The sequence below is a fragment of the Gigantopelta aegis genome, chromosome 4, assembly GCF_016097555.1.
Source record: "Gigantopelta aegis isolate Gae_Host chromosome 4, Gae_host_genome, whole genome shotgun sequence".
NCBI lineage: Eukaryota > Metazoa > Mollusca > Gastropoda > Neomphalida > Peltospiridae > Gigantopelta > Gigantopelta aegis.
In genome coordinates this window covers 56680285-56699095 of record NC_054702.1, presented here as the reverse complement: position 1 = coordinate 56699095, position 18811 = coordinate 56680285, and the positions used below count along the sequence as shown (strand labels likewise).

Sequence of the window (18811 nt, the reverse complement as noted above, 5' to 3'; positions counted from 1 at the left end):
CGTGAAATTCAATTTGCACGTGTATGCATGGTTCGACATGTCCCGTGTAGTATTTGGTCAATTTGTTTTACTTGTCTTACTGACATTGTTGTCAAGTGAACGAAAACGTTTAAAAATCTGTAAAAAAAATTAACGTTTTTCACATTGTAGCATTTTTAGTATGCCAAGAATACCCAATAATTTACGCAAACGGGCGATTGGCATGCTTGATGCTGGCATGTCGACAGAAGACGTTGCAAGGCATGTTGGGAGTTCTAGTCGAGCGATACGACATCTTCGCGTAAGATTTCGAACGACAGGAAGCACCAACGACTTGCCACGTCGTGGACGTCCGCGTGTTACAACGCGTGGTCAAGACCGCTATATCATGAACACGCATTTGCGCAATCGATTCCAAACTGCCACTGATACTGCTGCTAACACACCTGGGCTTTATAATAACCGAATCAGTGGGCAAACTGTTCGTAATCGTCTGCGGGAGAACAGTTTACATGCACGACGTCCTTACGTCGGATGCGTTTTAACGCAACGTCATCGTCTAAATCGTTTTAATTGGGCACGTGTACACACTCGTTGGATACGGCGACGCTGGAATACCGTTCTTTTTTCGGATGAACCCAGATTTTCTTTACAACGTGGTGATGGCAGGGTGCGCGTTTACCGGATGGAGAAATGAACGCTATGCTGACTGTTGTGTTCTTGAACGAGACTGTTTCGGGGGTGGGGGTTGTGTCATGGTCTGGGCAGCCATTGCCTATGCTTATCGTTCACCACTAGTCGTCATTGATGGCAATTTAAATGCTCAACGTTACCGCGATCACATTCTCGCTCATCACGTCATTCCTCTGTTCCATAACAATGCCAACATCTCGATTTTTCAGCATGATAATGCCACCTCTCATACAGCTAGAGATACTGTAAATTTTCTTAGGACATTGATTTCATTGATGACTGGCCCGCTAAAAGTCCTGATCTCAACCCCATCGAGCATGTCTGGGATAGTCTGGACAGACGATTGACGCGTCGTCCCAACCCACCCGCTAACATCAACGAACTTCGTCAAGCGCTCATTCAGGAATGGAACAATATTCCACAGGCAGAAATCAACACTTTAGTCAATTCCATGCACCTGCGATGCACTGCAGTGGTCAATTCAAGAGGTGGTCATACCCGTTATTAAGTGGGGTTTTTTTTTTTTGTAACCCCTACCACACTTGGTCAAAATTTCTCCCAGTTTCTGTTAACCTATGGCCATGATTTTTGCACCAAATGATGCATCATGGAACACTCTTTAAACGCATATATAACAATTATTCCCACGGTTTGTTTTCATCAAGTTATGCTCAAGCAAAATTAGCGGAAGTTTCTTATTTTGTTCAGTATACATCCACCAGAGTGGATTTGATCCTATAACTCTTAACATTTCAGTAAAGTGTTTTAAGACAGCTACATTCTTCTCCATAAAATGTTTCTGTCACCTCCAGTATATAACATTATTATTAGTCCACAGGATTAAATTAACCATGGGAATTTTATTTAGCAACATGCTCACTTCACACTTTAGGTATAAAACCGAGGCCCAATGACCAGAAGTGGTGATAATAAAATGTCTAGAGTGTGATGTCATTAGGTATTTCAGTTATTGTAGACTCTTAAAGATTCATAAGCACGGGCCCTGAAATGGTAATGCCCACTTGTTTTGAGAATGACAGTATTCCATCATTTCGCATTTTTTCTTTATTTGTTTTAAATGTAGTTAATTTGGGGGAACAAAAAGCTATATAATTGGAATAAATAAATAAAACTGCTTTCATTTCAGATTTTTCTTAACTGGTTAATCTGAAAAGTTCAGACACAAGCAGTTCTATAAATGTCAGTCCTCATAATTGAATATCATCACCAATTCACATCAATTCCATATTTGTTCGCAACTACACACACGAGTATCATGGTTTACTACACATGGAAAAAAGACACTAAGGTATGTAAATATACCTACAGAGTGACCTACTGTTATACAAGTGGTTTAGATTACAGAAGTTAATACTTTTAAAAAAAATTATTTTTCAAAAACCTACATGTGACATTATTTGTATTTAAAAAATATTTTTTAATATATATAATAGATCTGGGTCATTTTCACTGACCACTGAGAAATGTGCAGGATGATTTTGCTTGCAGCAATTCCTGCTTTCCACATTTCAAAAAACCAAAAATCATGTCTGCAATTGCTACAGACCTGTGAACGAAACAAGCAAACAGTTGCAATTAAACAACAACAACAAAAGTATAAAATGTATATAAAAATAAATCAACCAATATCACAACAATGTTTAAAAATAATTTACAAAAATAAGAATATTATGAGAATCAACTTTGATGTGCAGATTCTGCACATTTTACTGCCCTGACCGACCTTTAAAGTAGGTCACAGTGAAAGTGATTCCTGCTGCCAGTAAAAGAAAACTGGCAGAAATCTGAGCAGACACGCCTAACCTCTGACCAGTGTCTAGCAACCGGTTTAATATCCAGCTGCTGCCGTTAGCAACGGACCTCAAGAACTCACTTCTGGCATTCACAGGAGTTATTTCCCTTGGTCTATCACTGGCTTGGTCTTCGTCAGCCTGGTTCTTCTCTTGCGACACAGGACTAACTGGGCTTGTACTGTGGTAGTCGTATGAGCAAGACGGTCGAACGTCTTCAGACATGTTGCAGGTGGGACGGATATCTTCCGATCTAGAGCCATGGCCATCAGTTGTTTGCCGGAGAGTATTGCACTCGTTCTTGCACTGTCTACGGACGTGGTCCTCCGCCTGCTGCTGTTTTAACATGGCCACGAGAAACGGGTTGTCCGGCTGAGAGCGCTCGGGGGAACTCTGGCTGGTGGTGCCAGTCAGACTGGGGTCGCAATTCATTATGGCACCCTGGGCAGAAAATAAAAATAAAACTGTTATATCCTGTCTTTTGTCATTCACATATTCAGGAATGTGAGAGGGGCTGGAACAAAAAAGCTTACTGCGGCCGGGGTCCAGGGGCCGCTCAAGGGCCCCTGAAGGAAAATTGTTGTTTGCAACGCCTGGAACTGCCAAAAATTGCATTCAATGCTAACACATCTAAACTGGTTATAACTTATAATATAAGGCACACATCATAAACTTGAAACCATGAAAACATGCAAATGAACCTTGTGTGGTTAATGGTATTGAACATCATCATGTTGGGGTTTTTCCAGACGGAATGGAAAAATGCATTTACGCATAGCTCTAAACATCCCTGCATATTAATGAATCTTAATTTACACAATTTTCTTTTGAAAAATTATTGTAAGCAAACAATTGGCATTGATATTTAATCCTTCTCATTTTGTATTATTAAAAAAAAAAAAAGTCCACTTATTAATTTCAACAACATTCTTGCACTATTAAAATTAAATGTCATACTCTTATTACAACTGTCTAAACTGTATTCTGGAGTAGTAGTTAATGAATATGCTTTTAAAACAAAAACATAACATTGATAGTTGTAGCCTTTACAGTTCAAGGAGGAAGGGATGGGCGGGGGTGGGGCAACACAGACTTGTAAAAATATAGGTAACAGATTATCAGTTGAGTGTTGTAATAAAAAAGATAAAAATTATTTATCACAAACTCACCCATCCTCCTTGTTTGATAATGAAGTCGGCCGCTAGGTCGGTGAGCAGTTGCACGCTGTAGTCAACGATGCAAGCTATGTTGTGGTGACCACTGTGAACTAGTCTTATCGCCACACCTTCTGTGTACATCAGCAGAATAGCAACCTGTAACAAACAACAGGAAGCGTTTCATAAGTTCTACTCTAATATGTGTAATATGTTTATTTGTTCCACAACAAAACTTATAATCCACATGGTTCAACATAACCCAGTTAATAATAACCATACGAAGCACACATGTAACAACAAGTGTAATGAAGTAATTCTGGGAAGCAACATCATAACACCTCAGTCATACATGTTGCTTAGACTGCATGTGAAATATGACGTCATTTCGTCATCTCCTTCTACATGTAGTTGTGGTTGAAACATTTTGAGACGGCCCTTGTTATTCATAAAAAAATGCCAATAATATGGATATTAAGACATTATTGACTTTACAAAACTCATGTCAGGATTCATGTATTACCCTCGCTCTCACTCGGGCAATACAACAATCCAGACGCTCATTTCATAAAAACAGTATGACACACAAGTTCATATAATAATTGCTATGTAGCAACATGTTACAGCAAAATGTAACAGCAGAATGGCAGATTTCAACAAACAAAAATAATAATATTCTATTTCTCTGTACATATAATAACTGCTATGTGGAATTTCAACATATCTATAAGAAAATTAGAGCCTATATGACTGACACAAATCATAAACTACATGTACACCATATCTAAATCTCTACAAAGCAATGGCCAGATGTACATGTTTACTACTGACATCCAATTACCATTCAAATCTTGCATCTTATTTCACCTATTTGACTGTTGTAAATATGTGTGCACTGTTTTCTTTTTGTGCATTTTAGTAATTATGTCACTCATGCAAATCTAATTCTGTGTAACCTATTTTTCATTTGCACATCACATTTAAGTCATCATTTACATTGTGGACATAATGGCTCACACAGAAGGGAATGGGTTTCCTAAATTTAGTTTCGTGTAACCCATTTATTTTCAATTCTCTGAGGCCTGAATAACTGAAATAAAATTGTGTCTTCTCTAGTGGTGTCTGTTAAACCTACAGGTACCTCATGCTACTGGTGTCAACCAAGGAACCTGATAACAAGTTTTGGATATGTACATGCAAGTCTAATTGCCCATAAACCAGTTTTCCATGTGGTCATCAGCGAGTTGTGGTTATCAGTGTTTTCATATAAGGGGCAGTTTGCAGTAGCTGCAAGGTTAAAATCATGTCAGTTCTGAACAAACAGAAAACCTACTTAAATTGCTTATCTGGGAAGTAATTTGTTCAGTAATTTTTACCTGTCTCCATCCTGGTAGTGTTTCATCAACCACATCACTTGCAATATTTCGGAATGTATCGTATGAGAAAACGCCAGAACTGGAGTTGAAGAAGAGACCCACTGCTGACTGAATGCGTGCACGATGCTGAACATCAATATCATCACCAATGACAGCCAGCAGACGAGCACACTCGGACTGGGGTGTCAGTGGACATTCAAACGGTGAATCAACTCGCTGTATTAACTGACTTTTTATGGCTGAAAATATAAAATGTTGACAATTTTGGTATAACAAGTATAATAATTATATACATACATGTAACACTACGGAAATTATGTTTTTAATTGAATTTGACAAGCATTGCTTGCTTGAACCACTTGACCAATTAACCAAGTGCGTGTACATGGACATTTTTCATGATCGAGTACAGGAGTACATGTACATTACAGAATTACTCCACTTCTACATCTGTGGTCATAGGACAAAATTAAAATACGGTACTATTGCAAATACATTAACACTTAATACATTATTTGTAAACCATTGTCAATGGTTATTTAAAAGTTTTAATTACAAAAACAAAAATACTTTCTACCTTGCTTGGCATAGGTACAGTATATATTTCAAGTTATGTAACTGCAATTTTACAGCCGTCATAAGTCCAACTCTGAAGATAATGCATTACACCCCACTCCCCCAGTTTAAAATCAAATTAACATATGGCTGCATCCCCCAGTTGCTGTCATCTTCCGACACCTATTAGCAGGTCAACTGTTGTATGATCCTGCCTTAATGACAATTTTAATTTAATGAACAGAATTACCATCTTCCACCTCCGATTCAAGAAAAATCATCTGTTCCTGGACCTCCTCCTGCAGTGTCAGCACTATCGAGTCAAGTCTAATTGGGTGTCTATCGGCCGTATCACCGACCAGATCGAGGCGCAAACACGACCTGTCGACAACTCCATTTGACCCATTTGGCAACACTGCGACCTCGATCCCGATAGAAGCATTGTCTCCTTCACCACCCTTAGCACCAAGCTCTTCTTCGAGTTCCAGTTCCAAATCAGAAAGATCTGAATCGGTGTTGCTCTCTATATGGTCAAAACTATTGGGTATAACACCATCTATGTCATCCAAGAAAGTGGAATTCAAACCGCTTGCAGATTCATTAGACTGTCCAGATTTGGAACGAAACAGAAGCCTTTCTTCTAAGGTTATCATATCAATATCAATGGGTTCGGCCTTGCTTAATATCTTGCTTAGTTCTTGTTCTGTTTCAGATTCGCTGGCAACTGTCGACAGATGCTGAAAGTGTTCCCTATGGCTGTGTTTGTATATCCCGAGACTACTCCCCACAACACTTGATCCCTGGGAGCTCTCCAGTTCATCATCGGCATCGCTACAGTAGCTGTTACAGTCATGACAGCTCCCACTGCTCAAACTCCGATTTAACATGCCTGGTGTGGAGACAGATGATGTAAGTCTGTGATCTGAGTAGCTACAGCTGGTAGGTAACGAATATTTTCTAGCAAGTCTAGCTTTCTGGGATACATCTGTGGAGCCACATAACAAATTGTGTGAGCTGGTTTTTCTCAGGGCTCCGTGGCCGGTTTTCTTTCTGTTTTGAAACTCGGCATTAGCCGACTTTTTATTTTTTCGCTTGTAAGGTGAATGTTTCCCCCGCCATGTATTAAAGAATTTTCGGGTTCTCTGGTCAGAGTCTGTTGATGATGTCTGGAAGGCTTTTGGAGGAGAGGCCGAGTTATGCTGCTTCTGACGTTTAGTAAGTTCGCTTAGAAAGCTGAGAACAATATATTTTGTTTCAAACTTAAAACTTTCTGGTGTTGAATTTGAAGGTGTTTCTGTGCTGGAAGTGCTGCTAAAAGCTGCAGTTGCCATATTCTGAAGATAGAAAAAAAGATAATATTTTACTTAAAATATGTGACAAGTACATGTAACTCAATATCCATGCAGTTCCACTAAGGGATTCTAGCAAGTCTGGGCCCATATTTTTGAAGCAATCTTAGTCTACGAAATCATAAAACCATGGTTGGTTGTGACGTCACTACAGCACATGCCATAGTGACGTCATAGCATACAATGGTTTTACGATTTCATAGGCTAAGATTGCTTCGAAAATATAAGCCCTGGACTTTTTAGCTCTGTAGACAGATCTGTGGGTACCAATTGAATCAAAACCAGTGCTTATGGTTTAAAGATCAATGGTCAGCAAAAACTGCTCTCCTAAAAGTATGTACTGGAACAATTTCTTGGAGTGTCAAATTAAAAGTAATTTTGATTTCAATACATTAGTGATATCAGCATGTAACATGGGGAGCAGTTTTTTGCCCATGCAGACATGAGAGGGGACAATTGCTTGTGTCAAATAATAAGGACTGCTAAAACATATCGCTAGGATATATCTAAGAAGCATATAATATATAGTAGCAATGCAAACAATGACAGGCGGTGTTGTGGACATCTGATATTACTAGTAGTACGTGAAAATCTTCTGGATGATTTATGTCTCATTACACATGTGGATAGTACAGCTAAGTATGACTATATTAAATATGGAAATAAATTGTAGACAAAACATAGTTTGTGAGCTGTGTAATATATGTCTTGTAGTTGGTAGGAAAGCAAATTTTAATGGCAATAAAGGTTTGCACAGTTCATGTAGGCTACATGTAAGTATTATACAGTATCTTAAACACTTGCATCATTATGTATTAATTGATACAAATTAATTGTCATTGCTTATAACATTAAAAACTTCTACTTACATTCATATCAGCTTGTTAAAGTGGTGCATTTAATATTGCATGATTAGAATGCATAGTTTACATGAAATATGTATTGAAAAATGTATAATTATATTACAAATTATTAAATATGTTTAGAATTGTGGCCCCTTTCTTGCTTCTTAAATTAATATTTGAAGGCACAAACATTTTAAGTGGTGAACAGTACCTACTGAATTTACAAGCAAACAGCTTATTAAATATGATGTTTGATCTCATGGTATTTCATAAATACACGTATGTTGAATAAAATTAAAAGTAGTTTTAAAAGAATTAGTAACGAGATCCAGAAAATTACTCCTTTTCTAGGGATGTAAAATTTTATTACAGTGCTGTCCGTTGTATCAGTGCACCTGAGCATTCAATGATCATTTTCTCTGTGAACACTGAAATATCTAGTAAAATGTGGTTCTCACCAAAAAGCTGTGCCTAATCTGAAATATACACTACAATTTGTTGTACGTCTGTTTATAAACAGTCCACATGACATCACTTTGTAACTCATAAATGCCAGTGTTGTCACAGGAATTTTTTTTGGGGGGGTTAAAATTTTACTCTGAAAATAAATGATCACACATGACACATCTCATGATTTATAGAATCATTACATATAGTAGTATAAGATTGTCCGGCCCAATTTTGTTTTTGTAAAAAAAAAAAAAGACTTATAAAGTGAAAAGTAACACTGCAGTAAATTCCAAAACTCTGCTCTCCTGATAGAATGTTTGCTTATTGAAATACACTGTTTAACACAATATCCAGTCTATTTCTGAATGCCATATGGCAATTTACACAAATAATATATTCTTTATGATTTCAGTACGAGCCAGGACGTGACGAGCCAGGACAGTTCACTTATACAACTAATAAATGATATGCATACAAAATGTATCAAATACTACTAATGAAACACTGTTAGTTTATGAAATCAATGATATTTACTTGTTTTAAGTGTTTTTATCATCAAAATAAGTGCATAAAATCCTAATTAATTGAACTGTCTTTACCGGCCTCGGTGGCATCGTGGTTAGGCCATCAGTCAACAGGCTGGCAGGTACTGGGTTCGGATCCCAGTCGAGGCATGGGATTTTTAATGCAATGGTTTGTGCTATTCTGCCTGTGGGAAGCGCAAATAAAAGATCCCTTGCTGCTAATCGGAAAGAGTAGCCCATGAAGTGGCAACAGCAGGTTTCCTCTCAAAATCTGTGTGATCCTTAACCATATGTCTGACGTCATATAACCGTAAATAAAATGTGTTCAGTGCGTCATTAAATAAAACTTCTTTTTTTTTTCTTTTCTTTTTTTGAACTGTCTTTCTGCAAAAAAAAAGGTTCTCATACAATATTCATATAATATACTTTTATAATCAGTGACCATACTGTCAACAACATTGTTTATCCTGATGTTGCTAAGTCTGGTGATTTTTGTCTTACCTTTACAATACATGTACAAACTAAAAAGATGAAGTATACATGTAGGTATAACTACAGCTGCAGCATCAATTTTTTAATTTAGCTCAACATTGATTGTACAAATGTACGTAGCTATATTTCTCATAAATTACATGTCCTACATCAGTAAAGCTTCATTTATAGTTCTATCTATGAATGCTCACCTCAGTGCACGTCAAAATTTGTTTTTCAACTTTATCATTTTTAAATTTTAATTAAATGTTTTGAAGTTTAAGTTTTTTTTAACGTTTTAAAAACATTTTTAACATGCATTGAGATAGATATCTACAGATGCACTATCAATAACACTGAATAAGTTTATGGTAGGCCAGACATTTAATTCTGTAGAATTCTTGTTTGCAATTTACCATATATTTTAGAATTAATATATTATTATATTTTGACTTTTGTTGGTAGTTTTATGATCATCTGATTTAACTGGAATTCAAAATATGAACTCTAGTCAGTACAGAAATTATAGTCTTTGGACAGTTTCTTCTTTCTGTTCATCATTATCTGAGGCCAAACTATCAACAATGTATATTAATATAAACTGTTGATGGATGACAATAGCAAGGATTTCAACGACACAATTGATTTGAATCCCCACAACCCAAGTTTTATCTTCCATATGTATCTTTATCAATAGACCTCTTTCACGTTCCCATTGCGCATGTGCACGAAGAGTACTGTCCCTTGCTGAATTGGACGCCTGTCAAGAGTATTTTAACAATGCAAAATTAAAAGATTCATACAATAAAATTAACTTTAGTGGAATGTGTTTTTTACTTTTAACAATTAGAATTATAGTTAAATACGCACGCGGATTTCCAGTGATGTTTAATTCTCCACATGTATCAGTATTTAAAATTTAATAAAATATGCCTCCCCTTACCCCTAAAAAACCAAATAAAACCCCCAACTCACATAGACCTTTATCACAGCTCTATTTTTCCCTTATCGTTTCATTAAAAAAAGACAGTCATACAACTACTAATTAATGTTACATGTCTATCCACAAATTATTTATTTATGTATTTATTTATTTACTTATTTATTTATCTTATTTTATTTATTATTTTATTTTATTTTATTTTCACTATCATTTATATCAGATACATACAACTTCACTTGAAATAATATCTGATATTTACGAAGTTTTAAAACATATATGAGCCATCACACGCGAAAACCTACAACTTCGCATGACATCAGAAACCAAGTAAACGTGGCTCAAAGTTTGACATCACATGTAAACGCGGAAGTAAAAGTTGGCATGCTATTTGTGTTGTTTGTTTTGAAGAATTTAGAAGATGACATCTTCTTCTTTACATGAAGATCAGTTTGAAGTAAACATATATCTGTATGTACAATAGTGTTTGGTTACTATTTTGTATTTTGTACCTGAGAACATTGGTTGAGATTGTTAGCGATACCATCTGCACTTTGATACACATTTACAAGTATAGGGAGAAGTCCTATATATCGATATGGTATGCAAGTATCACATGTTTTTATAACGTACATAATTATACATAACATAAAGTGCATCAACCTTTCCCATGCAACCCGATATGATCCTAATTTGATGTTTGGTCTAACTTATGAATAGTGTACTGTAAACCGTATTAATATTGCGACGTGTTTTTTTCGCGAATGTATACCTTAGCGACGTGTAAATTTCGCGAACGACCGTTGACAGCTCAAAAAAAAAAAGTGGATAAAGACAGCTCACTGTAATGTTTATAAAGTGTAATGTTTATAAAGTTACTGTCTGTAAATCAATATTCTGTTATCCTACATCAAGCAATTGTGCCTGGTACAGAGTCTATAGAGGGGATTAGGCCCTGCCCACCTCACTTGTATTAGAATCACAACTACAGCTTCAGTTGTTAACTGTTAACACCCTTGGTAGATAAAACAATAAACGATTAGTAGCCATCGATTGAAGTTACATAAAACAATTAACGATTAGTCCCCATCAAGGAGAGCTCGTGTATAGGCTGTGCCTGTTGAGTGAATCTTTTTGTGAATTTTATTCTCAATAAAATATTTCAAAACAAAACAAATTAGTCGCAGTGTATGTTAGCTTGTTCAATAAACATGTAAACAGTAAACCTATTCACGCATACTGGATTGTTTCTGTGTTTGATGAAATAAAGCGGAAACAAAGTTTTTACAACAGGGTGGAGAAAGGCTGGACTAATTTAATTACTAGTACACGTATCTGTTAGCAATTCAAAACATTCGTAAGTAAATGAACATTAGTATTCACACGCTCAAGATTTATGTTTATGAGCTGGCGAAATGGAACAACTACTAGTAATTATTTCTGAATATTTTTGTTTCTGATCAGTGTTAGTTACCAGTTATTAACTTATTTGTGTTACCTTTTGTAAAATGAATATTCTAATACAACTTTCAATAAATTGAATTATGACTGTATTTTGTTTGTGTTTTCCTTTATAGTTTACTAGAAAATCGAGACATCACTTTAAGCACACTTCAAACTGGAAAATAGTGCGTGCGTATTAATTTCGCGACATAAGGTTGGACGCGAACGACGCGAAATTTATACGCACGCATTTTTTTCACGGTTTACAGTAAATAACTTCAGGCCCGTAGCCAGCATGATTAGCAGGGGGGAGGGGGATAAAAATTTCATGTAAACGGAACTCATCAAACGAGAGCACCAAAGGTGCGGAGCTGTAGACTGGGGGGGGGGGGTTTCCCCAGATATAATATATATATATACATATATATATATATATATATATATATATAGAACTCCTTGCCAAACAATGAGATGACGCCGGTTACACTCGAGAATAATACATTTAAAATAGTTAGATTTTTTTTTTTAGGGGGGAATGGGAGGCATTAAAATTCCATAAAATATAAGTAAATTGGCAATAAAAGTATATTTGTATGTGCTTAAGGGTGTTAACTTTAAACTATAATAAAAACTTAGTTTAACAGATCATTTTGAAATGTCCACACCCATGGACCAAATACCATGGAATTGGGCCGGTTTCTGAATTGTTTTCTTGACTGGCACAGTTTGTCATAATTTCAGATGCATGTTCATTGTCTTTTTTTTTCTTGGGTAGATTGTGCGCACACATGGATCTAAGTTTGCTTTTATTTTTAGTAACAATGTGACAATTGTGAACTAGTGTTAAAGTGTCAAGTATGATGTTAAAAACATTCATTTTGTTTGCTTTTTTCTGTATTTTCCTTTTCAGTTTTGTCAGGTGTTTTTCAGACTGGTTTTGTCATTCTTATTAATAAGACTGACCTACATATGTACTTCACATTTATATACATACATGTACAAGAAAAACAAGCATTAAGATATAATTATTGATAATTCTAGTAGTTTTATGGCAAGACTTCCAAACGTTCCAGCATTCTGTTCATTGAGGCTTAAATTTAGGGTTAGGGTTAGTGATAGTATTATGGTTGACGACAGTCACTTTTTGGACCCTAGCTTGTTTTGGTTTTGTACACAATAAATAAAACATATCGAACAGTAATGTTTTTATATGATATATTTGACAAAAGGTACTTTTTATTTCTTTCATCTTTTAAAACTTAAAATTAATATTTTGTCCAGAATTATGAAAAATAAAAAAATACTGACCTGTAAACAGCATTATCTGCTTATTATACAAATTTGACAGGGGTCATGGTTAATAAACCAGTTTTTATTCTAATAATACAACTATTTGTTTTTATTTGAATAACATCACTATTCCAATGACATCACTTTGCATCTCCTTACAATAACAAACTGGGTACATGACATTTCCATTTCAAGAATGCTGGGAAAATTCCAATGCAAAATTGCTATTGAATTTTTATTATTGAACATTACTAATGCACCTGAATGTGTTTGAAGAAAATCTTGTGATTAAAAAATTGTACCTTTTATGAAATATGGATTTCAAGTGAAATTAAGGTAAGATATGTTATATTTATTGTGTACAAAGCCAAAACAACGGACGAAGGGTGCGAAAAATGACTGTTGTCGACCTTAGCATGCATGCTGGAACCTTCGGAAGTCCTTCCCACAGCTGTACATTTGAAAAATGATATGTACATCATATGGATTTATTTTATAAATATTTAATTATTTTTAAAATAAATGTTTCTCTTCAGTTATCAGCTGGTTATCAAATTGGCTTGTCATGTCAAAAAAACTTCTCACACATTATTATAATTATCTTTTCTTTCTTTCTTTCTTTTTTTTTTTTGTTTGATTGCCTTGCTATATATAAGAAAATATATCATAAGATAGGCATCGCTCAAAATCTGAAAGTTAAAACATTTCGAAAACTTATTTTTTTTTTTTTTTAAATGATTAGGCTAAGCAACCAAGTTACCAACGTCCTGCTTTGCATATATGTAAATAAGGTATAAAACAGGCTTTAAGAGTATATTTCTAGGTGAAAAAAAAATCAAAATTTTACCAAACAAATGTGTATGAGCTAATCACTAATTATAAAAAAAAAACCCGACTGTTTCTTCTTTCGTTTCCTAAATTTCTGAACTGTATGTGTAATACGTCATCAATCTATGGGTAGTTATCTTTCTTTTCAATTTCCTCCAGTGGTTATGAGCATTTATAGACAGTAGTCCAGCGAATATTTCTGTCTGTGTAAATAAAAGTTATGTTTTATTTTATCTTGTTTGTTTTTGTTATTTTGTATATTTTATGAGGGTTTTTTTAATTGGGTTTTTACGTGGAAAAAACAATGAAAATAAAATGACTCTAAACCGAAAACCACTGGACAAATCCAGTCTTAAGGGTAACCATAATTCTCGATTAAAAAAAAAATTGCATACGTACATAATGGATGATCCCTAGCTTATTTAATGTAAAGTGCACACCTGAAATCCGGACAGTACCTTCGATAGCAGTCATTATTTGACGCCCAAAGTTGCTCCGAATAGTATCATCTCAGCCAGATTAGAAACGCCTAATGTTTTATTTATATATAATTTAGTTGATACAGGTGAATGTGTATTTGTAGCTTTTGTGGTATTGTCAGTTAAAGGAAGGGACAATCAAGGCATTGGACCTGGTATGCATATTCAACGATATATAATACACATTATTGCTTAATACCAACAAGTATAATCATATAGTTAATTAATAAAACGGTTAAATGTGACGGTTATTATATATAACGGGCGCAGCCATTTTGTATCATCCCAGTGAATACGCCCTCTGGCGAGCTGGTGGTTACGTAATACCTAACGTGTCATGTCAGGAATTAGTCTTCGAACTGAAGAAACAAAACATACCTGATTTTTGCGGATGCATCGCAATAGTCTGTATTAATAGTCATCCCAGTAAGCCAGCAACAATTATATATTTATGTTTAATACAAAATAAACCATCATTGTCAAAGTGTTAAAATAACTGATACAATTCAATTAAATGGTTAGACCTTTAAATAATTTCAGGAAAGATATGCACTAAAAATTAACTGTACACATATAGTACAGTCAAATTAAGGTTTCACAACTAATTGCAATGTCTGTAACAATTTAATTTTTACGAGAAATTACTTATACACACAGAAAGAAATGTTTTATTTAACGACGCACTCAACACATTTTATTTACGGTTATATGGCGTCAGACATATGGTTAAGGACCACACAGATTTTTAGAGGAAACCCGCTGTCGCCACTACATGGGCTACTCTTCCGATTAGCAGCAAGGGATCTTTTATTTGCACTTCCCACAGACAGGATAGCACAAACCATGGCCTTTGTTGAACCAGTTATGGATCACTGGTCGGTGCAAATGGTTTACACCTACCCATTGAGCCTTGCGGAGCACTCACTCAGGGTTTGGAGTCGGTATCTGGATTAAAAATCCCATGCCTCGACTGGGATCCGAACCCAGTACCTACCAGCCTGTAAACCGATGGCCTGCCACGACGCCACCGAGGCCGGTATATACACACAGAGCCGGGTTAAGGATCCTCGGGACCTGTAGCACAAATAACAGCGGGGCCCTCTTCCCAGGATGTATATTTTGCAACTCCCTCGGGGAGAGGGGAAACATTACCTGGGGTAAATACAATTTATGTACACATCACCGCCCCCGCCCCCCCCCCCCCCCCCCCCGAAGCGCGGGTTCAATAGCACGTACTACAGGTGCTACCAGGTTAAACAGGCTCTGTATACACATGCATATGTATTAATTAGCACCATATACATGTATGTTATCCTGTTTTATTTTTTATTGATCCACTTCTGAGCTACATCATCATCGACACCCGATTAGATAGAAGATGCAGACATCGCTTTATCTAGGTTCAGTTAATCCGCCCACCGGATTTCAACCACGTAGCAGTGATCAAATAACAAGCAACATAAAGTACTACGGGTGATCTATATTTGTGTTTACAATCATGAAGTGATAAATATAGTAGTAAATATCAGGTATGGAAGTTGGCTTTCTACTATTTATGATGCTGCTAAGCAGTCACTAAATTGGCTGATCGAGTGTCCTCCCCAGCATTATTCTGTTTGTACATGTATGTGGTAGGGCTCGTAGGCGTAAACAAAAATTAGATTTTATAATGTACTATTAATATCAGCCTCGATGGTACAGTGGTGATGTGACGACCAGACTGTCAGTAAAATATTTTAGTGGTAACCCACGGGCATCTCAACTTGTGAAATCTTGTAACCCTCAGTGGAAACCATAAACCCATTAAACTAAACACTCTTAAAAAAATAAAATATTGTTGTATGTGGAATATAGTGTACTTGTGAGGTTGAAAGTTAGCTTGTAGTCCAGTTGGGAATCTGAGAGTCCAAGTCAAAATATGGTAACCAAACATCTATCGGGCTCTATTAAGGTTGAGTCCTGACACTGCCATTTATGTCATCACCATTAATATTCATCGTCGTTTTCTTTTCATTTGGCAGGAAATAGTCAACAATTTTTGTGCATATAAAGTGAAACAAGTTTTTAAAATGGAAAACTTCGCTGGTTCTGCTTTGACTGGGACGTGTTTCATTGTGATTGCAATTTGGCATACCATAAGGATATTTCAAAGGTATTACGTGTGTAGGGAAGCAGGTGCCAAATTCAGTTCTTCACTAACTTTTCCGTGTCCTTGTTTGGGCAACCGTATGAAATACCGGCCAGTGGAAGCGTACGTCAAGATGCTTATCGGAACAATAGGTTTTAGCGTGGAGATGATACGAGGATTTCAAAATGGCCACCTTGCCAACGTCGGCAGCGTTCAAAACGCAACAATGTTTCTGTTATTTGGAGTCACCGGCGTCATGGACTTGATGGTATCCATGAAGACATCTATCCCCGAGCATGTGGATTACTTCAGCAACGTGCTAGCTTTTGGGATGTATGGCTTTCTGGTTAAGTGCAGCCCTCAGCGTCTACCTCCCCTTGATGGACTTCTCCATACGTTACTCGCGTATGCGATATTCTCAACCGTTTTAACGTTACTAGCAGAGATGAGGTACCGCCACAACGTGTGGTCGTCTCTCGCACGCTCTTGGACCGTGCTCTGCCAGGGGACGTGGCTGTGGCAAATGGGTTTCGTCCAGCATCATCCATTTTCCAGCGTGTCGTCTTGGGACCACTACAGCCACGATCACATGGCCGTTGTCGTCATGATTTTCACCTGGCATGTCGGGTTTAATTTTGTTCTCGTACTGACGATTGGTAGCCTTGTAGCACTTCGTTACCGCCACTATCCAAGCAAGACTAGCTACAGGGTGAAAGATAAGCTAGAGGACAACATGGTCTCAAATGAAAATAGTGATTCTGAGAGTGCGCTAAACATATCACATTTAGGCCATTCGTCTGTGTAATTCAAGGATGTGCAATGAAACGGCTAGGACTCTAGGAATGAATGAATGAATGTTTAACGACACCCCAGCACGAAAAATACATCGGGTATTGGGCGTCAAACTATGGTAATGCAAACAAATAAGGTGATGATCAACATCAATATAAAAATTCAAGATTTAAATAAAAACAGTGTAAAGAACTGTGCAAAAATACAAATATCACAGATAAATATGGACTTTTACTCAAAATGTCAATTTGTGCTGTATTGGCCATTCTCAAAGAGAATGTTACACCCCTGCACCACTGTGAGGTTACAGCACGCGCAGGGGCTAGGACTCTAGGAGACAGATATACTACATATACGTTGTGCACATATGGGATTAATAATTTCAAAGCTAACAAAGTTCCAAGCGTATCCATATCATGTCTACAAATTGGCAACTGTGTTTTGTGGTTTTAACTTTTCACTTATGGGGTGTTTAAGATAGCTGTAGATGTTATAATTTTGAATTTGTAAACATACACGCACATTGGATATACATATTGAAGACATGCAGGGTCACATAACTGATCTGATAAAGGCAGTGTTACATGGTTTCCGCGACTTGAAATATAGTGTATACATTTCTCTCGAGTTAACCATAAGCCATATTGCTACCACTATAAACACAGCAATTACCTGAATTCTTTTCTAATTTATGGATCTGTAGCTAGATTTAAATTATATACATATAAGAATATTGATGGGTTTTTTCACACACGTTTATGAGAACATGCATTATTTTTTATATCACAGGCCAATAACACATACATGTGTATGTATGTTTTTGATTTAAAGACAAACAATTGTTCCTACGAGATGTCCCAGTCAACATAGCAATACCATCCAATGAAAGTAGCACAATTGGAATCAATTGCTCTGCGAGTCCGTCATATAACCTGAAACTGATTTCCATGTGACACATTTAAGTTAACTGTAAGTGCAAGTGCCATAAATAAGTTAAATAAATTTAGGATTTTAAATTTATTTCAAACTTGTTTTCCGATGATATGTAAGAAATAAAATACTACATTTGTGTCCCTTAGATACAACTACCATGTATCTTACAACTTGGTTTGTGTACAAACATAACCAACTTACTTTCGCTTGTTATATATTAGATACGTTTTGAAACAACTCGTAAGATAAATAGTATCTAACCACCACTGAGTATTCTCTACATATGTGATGGCTAAGAAGCAAGTTGATACTTTTTGAAACAAATTAAATGTATACATTTTCAACCAATATTTTGTAGAGTTATTCTGTTAGCCAACTGCCATGTGAACAAGCCTTTAATAGTAACTTTTCTTACACACCTGTTAGTGAGAAAAACATTCATTATTTTTTTATAACACATACTAATAACTCATATATATGTGATAACAATTCAAAAACATACAACTGGCTGCTCTTAGGTGATGACCAGGTCGCCAATGCCATACCATCCATTGAAAAAAACCCCAGAATGATCGAAATCGATTACATTTTGACATAGAAGTTAACCTGAAATTGAATTTGTATATTGCATGTAAGTTAGATACAAGTGCTGTAATTAAGTTTTAGTCAAAACAGATGTTTAAATTTGCTTAAAATCTGGTTTTTGAAGATATGTAAGAAATAGAATATGACATTCGTGTCCATTAAATACCAATTACCTTACAACTCAAT

General features: G+C 36.0%; 2 protein-coding genes across 3 annotated transcripts; one reads left to right on the top strand and one right to left on the bottom strand.

Moving 5' to 3' along the window:
• Nucleotides 1-1262: 1262 nt before the first annotated feature.
• LOC121372133 lies at nucleotides 1263-13797 on the bottom strand. Of its 2 annotated transcripts, XM_041498398.1 has the most exons (5): nucleotides 13728-13797; nucleotides 5819-6902; nucleotides 5014-5252; nucleotides 3653-3796; nucleotides 1263-2924 (listed from the first exon to the last, which is right to left on the bottom strand). In XM_041498398.1, exons 2-5 carry the CDS (start codon nucleotides 6897-6899, stop codon nucleotides 2400-2402), a joined length of 1989 nt encoding a protein of 662 aa, XP_041354332.1. In that variant the 5' UTR covers nucleotides 6900-6902; nucleotides 13728-13797; the 3' UTR covers nucleotides 1263-2399. The 2 variants fall into 2 exon arrangements, with proteins under 2 accessions (XP_041354332.1, XP_041354333.1); XM_041498399.1 differs by lacking the exon at nucleotides 13728-13797 and having other exon boundaries at nucleotides 5819-6973.
• A 2446-nt stretch (nucleotides 13798-16243) lies between these two features.
• On the top strand, nucleotides 16244-17120 carry LOC121369899 (transmembrane protein 45B-like). Its single transcript, XM_041494978.1, has one exon. It carries the CDS (start codon nucleotides 16257-16259, stop codon nucleotides 17118-17120), a length of 864 nt encoding a protein of 287 aa, XP_041350912.1. The 5' UTR covers nucleotides 16244-16256.
• The last annotated feature ends 1691 nt before the right edge of the window (nucleotides 17121-18811 follow it).

Excerpts from the sequence above, each read along its gene's own strand:
- LOC121369899 (XM_041494978.1), top strand. The coding sequence starts at position 16,257 with ATGGAAAACTTCGCTGGTTCTGCTTTGACTGGGACGTGTTTCATTGTG.
- LOC121372133 (XM_041498398.1), bottom strand. The coding sequence starts at position 6,899 with ATGGCAACTGCAGCTTTTAGCAGCACTTCCAGCACAGAAACACCTTCA. Across the intron at positions 5,253-5,818 it reads TGAATCGGAGGTGGAAGATG|CCATAAAAAGTCAGTTAATA; the intron begins GTAATTCTGTTC and ends TTATATTTTCAG. Across the intron at positions 2,925-3,652 it reads TTATCAAACAAGGAGGATGG|GGTGCCATAATGAATTGCGA; the intron begins GTGAGTTTGTGA and ends TTTTCTGCCCAG.